This window comes from Telmatherina bonti (assembly GCF_933228915.1).
Source record: "Telmatherina bonti genome assembly, chromosome: 5".
Taxonomy (NCBI): Eukaryota; Metazoa; Chordata; class Actinopteri; order Atheriniformes; family Telmatherinidae; genus Telmatherina; species Telmatherina bonti.
Genome location: NC_136623.1, coordinates 29296629 through 29305272, shown reverse-complemented (window position 1 = coordinate 29305272; position 8644 = coordinate 29296629). Strand labels below are relative to the sequence as shown.

Below are 8644 nucleotides of genomic sequence, written 5' to 3'. Positions count from 1 at the left end.
TTTTAGAGATAAAAATTGTGGTCAGACTGTGCTTGACTCACTTCTTATCGCCATTAAGTTCAATCTTGCTGCATTAATACTGAATCACTGCAATGTTTTATGTCAACATTAAGTAAGGGATGAGATTGTGGAACACACTCACAGACACAGAGGAGACATTTCAGAAGTCAAATTTAGAAAAAAAAAACCCAAAACATTAATAATGCTGGAAAAGTGAGTAATGAGAAGTTCTTTCAGATGTTCTCCGGAGCACTATTAAGTTTCCTAGAACAATTTCAAGTGTGAGGACCCAGAAGAAATATAAATGTACTGGGTAATGTAGCAAGGGTGGTGCAAACCAGCTCTCTAAACCTGTTACGCCTTGGTTCCAACCCCTAAATTAGAAAACAGCTGATGACTTGCAGTACAGAGCTGTCATTCACAAAAAGGAGAAAAAAAAAGTGGTCCAGTCCTACAGTAAAGAGAAGTTCAGGAGAAGGGGACAGCAGGAATACAACCTCTGTGGCAGAGAGAAGTGGAAGAGACGTGCAGACAACCGGTTCCCTGGAAACTGTCTTCATGTTGTCCCCAGAGTACATTCAGTACCGTGGCCTTCTCCTGCCCCCCATGGCCCACAACGCGGAGAGCCTGGAGTATGCCCAAAATTTCTCTGTGGAAGACACAGATGTCTTTGTTGTGACTTATCCCAAGTCAGGTACTGTATTTTAGTTCTAATATCTCTCTTGAACTGACCGAGTGCTTTTTTTTGTGTGTGTAGTTCAGCTTTCTATTTCTCAGTCATAAAGTAGAATCTTATATGTGGAGTTAAAATAACCAGGATATGATGTTAAATCATTTTTAGGGTGCATTACATCACATTTAGTAGTGATGATTAGCTGTTTTGGGCACCAGCAGCATGAAATACAATGCAATACAATATATAATACAAAACAATACAATAAAACACAACTAGTCCAACACTTGGAACACCACTAAGACCAATTAGTTAACATTTCTAAGAGATTCGACTTTACGAACTAAACCTTTAAAAAGCCATTTTATGCCTTGCTTTTGTCTAATGACATAAAATTGTTTGTCTTTCATCAAAATTTGTACAAGTCCATACCAAGTGTTCATCTCCTTTCAGTAGCAACTCCTCTCTGCTCCTTACTACTGCCTACCACCCTAATGTCCAGTCTTTGTGGACCTTTCGGGAGGATGTCTAAAATTAATGAAATGTATCCAGAAGGGAAATGTGGGCTTCCTGAAGGACAAAAATGCAAAAGTCTTGTGGCAGCCTTCATTTCTTCATATTGGGATGTGACTTGGACGTGATCTTAGCGACTTGTTGCAGAAAAGAACTCGACTCAGGTGTATGCAATTATTAGGGAGCAACTCAGCAAGAAGAGTAAAGCTAGGAGAAGCAGGCAGTGATGTCTACCAGAGGTTCAAATACCTCCGGTTCATAGTTAAGGCTGGGTTTTAGTCAAGTGAGGCCTTAGTTTGGTCACCCTGTTGTTTCTGCCTGGATGTGACACTGAGACCTGGAGATGTCAATCATCATCCATCTACCTGCCTGTGTGTGGACAACACCTCAAGTTTAGACCACAGGGTGGGGGTGTGTGTTGCTAGTCAGGTGGGTTAAATGAGGTCTCATTTTCTTTTTTAAGTACTTTTTTGTTTAACTTGCCTGGGGAAGGAAGTGTGTATGAGATGATTTGTGTTAAAGGGAGAGGGCGGTTTTATGAATTCCTTTAAATGGCATGTTTCTTCTCGCAGTGACTCCTGAAGAAGGAGGTGAACTTTTTAGTGGAGTGGTTTGGTAAATGTTTTCATTGCGGGGTCGCAGTGATGACACTGGCTTCCCCGAGTAGGATCCCTCCTCAGGTTTTAGTGGACTTTTAAATACTTAATAAAGCTCCATATTTCTTTGAGTATTGCTTGTGATTGTTTAAAAGTGCCAACATTTGAGGCACAAATTTCTGCCTGTGGCGAACCTGTTAATGATTTATTACAATGTTTGGCTTAAGAAGCTTGGCGTTAATGTAATATTTTAGAGCATTTGAGGTTTTCTTAAGGTCTTTCAAGGGGTTGTTCTTAAACTTTGACTGCCTTTACTCTTGTTTTCAGTCCAGTCTTTTTACCTGAGACATTTTCAGAAGAATTTAACAGAAAAGCAGGGAAAATTCAGCTCATACCTGAAACAAAAGCTGAGAGATTCACTGGGGCGTTACGTTTATCTATATAATGTTCACTAAAGCTTCATCAGAATGTGGAAACTGTTCCCAACAAGTTTGTTCTCTGATTACAGATCCTGTAATATTTCCTGTTCTGGATTTTATTAAATAGAAATATGTAAGAAGTCTTATCCATCTTAAAAATCCTGTAAACTGTGTTGGGAACTTCTGTAAGTTTTGGCCAAGCACCCTGACCATTTGATGTGGTATTATATGCACACATATTAAAAATGGCCATTTCTCATAATGATAAAGTATCCTTAAAAAATATTCCTGGATCCAGATGGCGATCCATTTAATTCAATTCAGCTTCATTTGTACAGCGACACTTTACAACGTCATTTCAGGGCACTTTAGACATATCAGTTTGAGCCAGTTCATAAGAAATAGCCTAGATAAGGAAAACCAAGATACTGCATCAAATCTTGACTTCCATATAATCCCTCATCCTGAGCTTGTACAAGGCGACAGTGGAAAGAAAAAAAACCCTTCATTTTAACAGGAAGGAAAAACCTTCGACAGAACCCGACTCAGTGAGGGGAGCCATCGACCGGTTGGGTGGAGAGAACAAGAAACAGAACCAACATGCACTGCAACTTTTATCCAGGTAGACCTGCAGAAAGAGGAGAATGCCATTACTGTCATATGTTTATACTTATATAGAGCAGACAGATTAAAAAGAAAGTGCTCTGTGCATCATGGGACGTCCCTCAGCAGTCTAGTTCTGGCAGGATAGCGAAGGAATGACTGGACCTCCTAACTAAAAGATTAATAAAAAAGGAAGGTCTTACTCTTGATCTTAAAGGTAGAGAGGGTGTCCATAAGAGCGGAGCCTGAAAGCTGAAGGTTCTTGGTCCAGTCGTACTCTTAGAGACTCTAAGAACCACAAGTGAACCTGCAGTCAGAAATTATATGAAATAATATTCAAATATGATCTCTCCCGCTAGTTCTCATCAGAACCTTTGCTGCAGGGTTTTGGATCAGCTGGAGACTTTTCAGGGCACATTTGGAAAAGCCCGTTAATAAGGAATTATTGTAATCCAATCTTGAAGAAATAAAAGCATGTACGATTTTTATGCATCATTCTGAGACAGTGGTGTGTGGTTGTATGTGGCAAAAGTGGTTTTAAAAGCCTGTTTTAAAGGACAAATCTGAAGGACAAATCCTGGTTAAAAGTAACTCCAAGGTTCCTCTCTGTACTGGAAGCCAAATGAACGCCATCCAGATTATTTACATAGCCAGGCAATTTTGCTCTAAGTTATTCAGGTCCAAAGACAGTCACCCGAGCCTTGTCTGTGTTTAAAAGGAGAAAATTCAGTCATCCAAGTCTGTATGTCGTTGACATCTTTGTAATTTAACGAAATTTTTGGTTTCATCAGGCTTCATGGATAAATAAATCTGAGCATCATCCAAATGGCAATGAAAATTTATACCATGCTGTCTGATGATATTACCTAAGGGAAGCATGTATAATGTAAAAAACATTGGTCCAAATCAGATAACTTCTAAAATGTAATGGAATCGAAGTTGGACCAAGACCCAACATACATTAAAAAATAAATAAATAGATAAACAAAAAAATTCATCTGGTAAGTTTTGAGTCAACAGAATGACAAGGGTGGTGAATTGCATGGATGATAATAAATGTATATGACTTAATCAACCGTATTTTAATGTAAAACAGGAGTAGTTTAATTCCTGTTTAATTGATGTTGGTTTAACATGACAGTTTCAAAATGGTTGAACAAATGTTACAACTTTAGGGCATGACGCTTCTTGCTGACATTGACAACAATTTTAAACTAAAACTAAAATGCCATGACTATTTTTTTTTTTTTTTTTTAAAAAAAGGATCTGAAAATTATTTGTATTAAGAAAAGAGAAGATTCTGGGGGCGAAAAAAAACTTATCGCTGGTGACAAATGTTTGTGGTTTTCCATGCAATTTTAAATGCAGTGGGAAATAAAAGCTCTTGTTTAAATTTCTGAAGACGATGGAATGTAATGGTATTTTGTTTTGTTTTTTTCCTCTTGGGCTCCATTTTCAAGTTTCATATGCTGAGCCAGCGATTGCAATCTGACTTTTGCAGAAATCTGTTATCATTTAGGCAAGCATATTCAGTTTGCATACGTTTTGAGTGCAGGAAGTAACACCTTGCAGAGCACCACAGATGAGCAGATTCTGCAGAACTTTCATTAAAACACTGCTGACCCGAAAGAATATGCATCTTCCCAAAGCTTAACCTTAATTCTAAGAGGTCCGCCTCTGAAAAACTGCCTGGCTTATGTATATCTATATGTATAAAATAAATTAAATTTTATTTAGTTATTTTTATTTATTCTTTTTTAGTTAACCTTTGATTGTACTGGGGAGTTTTGGTACATTGATGTTTCCTGTTCTTGACAAAGCACTACCTTCCTGAACCCTGAGTGAAAGAGAAATTAGAAAATAATTAGATAAACAAAAAAAAAAAAAAATCTTCAGCTGTGCTAGCATTGAATGGGATAACCTGGAAATAAATAGGTGGAAATATATTTTCTATACTTGTATCATAAAAAAAAAAAGTTTAATTTTTCATTTTTTAATTTTTCCAAGCTTTATTTAACTGAACAGGCAAAAACATTACTCAGTCCATTTGTCTTACAAGTTGGTGTTTACAAAGTGATCCTGAGTAAGTACACTGATTTTTTAAAAAAAGAAAAAAAAAGTTTCACTCCCTGCCCCACAACGATGTTCTGCACACGCTCCACATTTCAGGAAGTACAGTGCTGCATTCAATCACCCTCGAAAGTATAGATAATTATTCTTTTTAATCTAGTCTGTTTTTCTCACGCTAATATGATTATATCTGTGTATTAGAAGTAGGTGATATATTTCTCATGAACTAAATATGACACTCTTCAGAGTTGAATTTTCAATTCTGTAGTGAAGTCTCAGGTATTTGAGGACAGTTTTCACGTGTGTACCTGAACGCAGCAGAGGTCGTGTCTCCGTTTGCGTTTGATGTTGCTGTAGTGGTATTTATTTTCTGCTCATTGTGCTAAAATGTCAGCTGCTGGAGACGTCTGTCTAAAATATGAAGGACTACTTCTTCCCAAAGAAACTCACTCCTTGGAGAGTTTGAAGTTTGCAAATGAGTTCCAGTTTAAAGACGATGACGTTGTGGCTGTCACATACCCCAAGTCAGGTTAGTGCTGCGATCGACTTACAGCAAACTCTTTAAAAAAAATATTTATTTAAAAAATCTTTTACTAATACTAATTTTTACTTATATGTTGGCAAAGCACCAGCTGTAAGTCCACAGCTGCACACGCTATAAAATACTAAAGTGGACTGCAGTGACACACAGTGTGTGTATACACACAGTTTGAATAAGACTGTTACCAAAATTCATAGTTAATCTTTTTTTTTTTTTTTTTTTTTTTTTTTTTTTAATAAAAGTGATCGTTTCAGAGAATATAGTGTGGTCCTCTTTGCAGCCATAAATCGGATGTAATAAGTAAAATAATCACAAATGTGCAAATTGCTGTTGAAAATATGCCTTTGTGGTTAAATGTATTATTATCCTGCATTTATCTGGGCAACCACGATCTCAGAGTTGCAGTGATGAATGAATAGCTGATCACAAATAGCCTTTGCCAAACTGAGACAGCTTGTTTGCTCTTGGCAACCAGTCGTATTGTGATTGTCTGATAACCACGTCATACCAAAGGAATATATGAAGGTTGTGTAATTTAATGGGTTAAGCATTTGCCATGTTGGGAATTGTTTCTTTATAGAGTCTTTGCCAAAGTGAACACACAGAGTACATTTTATTTATTGCCTGGGGAATTGAATTTTCACAAAACAAACTAAAAGATGTTATGTATTTATTATAACTTTTTCCAGGTCCGCCTCAAATCCAGAGTTTACCCTGGTTACTATGGAGACCTGAGCAAGGTTTCCTTTCAAGTGCCCTGCATGAAATTAAACTATGAAGTATGAAAAGAGGTCTTCGATTTATTTACGATAGAATTGCTGGAATATCAGATGGTATTTACTGGCTTTTCTCTGCACATGCTGTGCAAACTGCTCCTGTCAAACTTTTTTTTTTTTTTTTTATGTTTTATGTTACTAAGTTCTGTCTGACTGAAAATGCCAGACTGGAAAACCTCTCTGACCTTATTATACCAGATTATATTGATTAATCAGTGTGTTGCTCTATTTCCAGTACAGCAGAGGCAGTTATTTCAGTGCTGCTGTAGTGTTAACATCTTCTGTTTTTTTCTTTCTGCAGGTACTATATGGATGCAGGAGATCCTTCCATTGGTGCTAAATGGAGGAGATCTGACTCCAATCCAGACCATTGCAAACTGGGACCGGGTGCCATGGCTGGAAGAGAAAAGATTGGCAGAGCTTGCAGATAAACTGACATCCCCGCGTGCTCTGGTCACACATTTTCCCTACAGCCTCATGCCTCCATCATTCCACAGCTCCAAAGCCAAGGTACATGGATGGACACTTTGCCTGAGGTGTTCACCTGCAAACTCTTAACAAAGATTCAAGTTTCTGCTCTTTACCACTTGTAGGTGATCTATGTCATGAGGAACCCAAAGGACATCTTGGTGTCTTCATACTACTTTCATCAGATGGCGACCTTCCTCGAGGACCCTGGGACTTTTGATGAGTTCTTGGAGAAGTTCCTGGAAGGCAGAGGTCTGAGATTTTACAGCCCTCATATTGACTTAAAAAAAATCTGTATTACTGATATGTGAAGTGTTGAGATTTTCTGCAGCAAATGGTATGCAAGGGAAGAAAGTCATCTGTATTTGTGTGGGAAAAGTAGAGCAACGGTTTGCTTTAAATATGCAGTGATCCCATATTTCTGTTGTGTGCAGTGATGTTTGGGAAGTGGACAGACCATGTGAAGAGCTGGAAGCGTGCAGAGCTGGGAGACAGGATTATGTTCATCACTTATGAAGAAATGGTTCAGGTAAAGTTTTTTTTTCTCAGGTAAAGGCCAATTTATCTGGAACTGTTGCGAATCCGTGTGTGGGAAGTTTATAGAAATTGTGTTTCGTCTCTCATTTATGGTGAAAAACAAATAAACAAAAGGGTAAATACTGTGCCTTTTCAATTTAAGGTTGTGGATATCTTTCTCAGGACCTGCCTGCAGCTTTGAGGCGCATGTCAGACTTTCTGTGCTGTAATCTGAGTGACGATGCCATTCAGAAGATAGCGAAGCATTGTTCTTTCAACTCCATGAAGGCCAACCGCATGTCCAACTTCAGCCTGGTTCCCAAGGAGTACATGGAAAGCGACAAGTCTCCTTTCTTGAGGAAAGGTGAGATTAGATATGTCAGTCATTGCACATGACTAAAAAAATGAACAGCAGACCTGACATTGTTTAGTCCTTCTGCTCCTTGTTGTTACATTTCATGCAACATCTTTCTAAAATATCTGATTGTATTTTTAGATACTACACAGTACATTATTTTTACTTTAGAGATTTGCGGTGTTTGGATAACTGGTTCTTGGTGTGTGTTTTTGTGTCAGGGATTTCAGGAGACTGGAAAAATCACTTCAATGCAGAGCAACTGGCTCGATTCACATCAGTCCTTTCCAAAGAATTGGAGGGTGAGAGCTTCTCTCTGCCCTGGAGCCTGGATTGATCAAGAAAGGACACAAAAAGAGCTGCTTGGACATAAAGTCTTGGCCTGCACATAAAAGCCATTTTAATATGGCGTCAACTGGAGTTAAATTCTCAGATTTAATACACACGTGTGTGTATACGTATAATAAATAAATAGATAAATAAGTTATATTTATATATATAAATATATATATACATATATGTATATATATATATATATATATATATATATATATGTGTATATATATATATATATATATATATATATATATATATATATATATATATACATATATATATATATATATATATATATATATATATATATATATATATATATATATATATATATATGTAATGTATACTTATTTAGGTTAAGTTAATGCTGCATAATCAGTAAAACTGATTGTTTCTCATTTCTATATTGCTGCCATATAAGTACCTGTTGTTTTTTATCCCTTGAATGTCCAGTATGTGAAAACAATATCACATAGTGGAGTGATATGATATGGCTATTAACCTGGACAAATATCTATTAATTTAATTTTTTAAAAAGTTTACTTTAATGCAAAAATATGTATTTTATTCATTTTTTTAGGATAAAGAAACAGATACAGTATTGGAAAATGACCAAATCTCCTGTTATTAAAAAATACTTCAAAATAACTGAAAGTAAGAAATAAAGACATAATTATGAAAAAACACAGTTGTAGCAAGTCTATATGTTTGGGCACCATACTGAGCCAGTATTTATATTTTCCTATATTTACATGTTGTAATTGGCAAACGGTCAACT

General features: G+C 36.6%; 1 protein-coding gene across 1 annotated transcript; it reads left to right on the top strand.

Annotated features, from left to right (window-relative positions):
- The first annotated feature begins 511 nt into the window (after positions 1-511).
- sult2st3 (sulfotransferase family 2, cytosolic sulfotransferase 3) lies at positions 512-7879 on the top strand. The gene is made up of 6 exons (XM_079240737.1): positions 512-694; positions 6493-6701; positions 6785-6911; positions 7094-7188; positions 7359-7539; positions 7752-7879. The coding sequence occupies exons 1-6, from the start codon at positions 559-561 to the stop codon at positions 7865-7867; spliced, it is 864 nt and encodes a 287-aa protein (XP_079096863.1). The 5' UTR covers positions 512-558; the 3' UTR covers positions 7868-7879.
- The last annotated feature ends 765 nt before the right edge of the window (positions 7880-8644 follow it).

Bases quoted from the DNA above. Each gene is read 5' to 3' on its own strand.
- sult2st3 (XM_079240737.1), top strand. From the start codon at position 559: ATGTTGTCCCCAGAGTACATTCAGTACCGTGGCCTTCTCCTGCCCCCC. The intron at 6,912-7,093 runs GTCTGAGATTTT...TGTTGTGTGCAG, and splicing joins GAAGTTCCTGGAAGGCAGAG to TGATGTTTGGGAAGTGGACA. The intron at 7,189-7,358 runs GTAAAGTTTTTT...TATCTTTCTCAG, and splicing joins CTTATGAAGAAATGGTTCAG to GACCTGCCTGCAGCTTTGAG.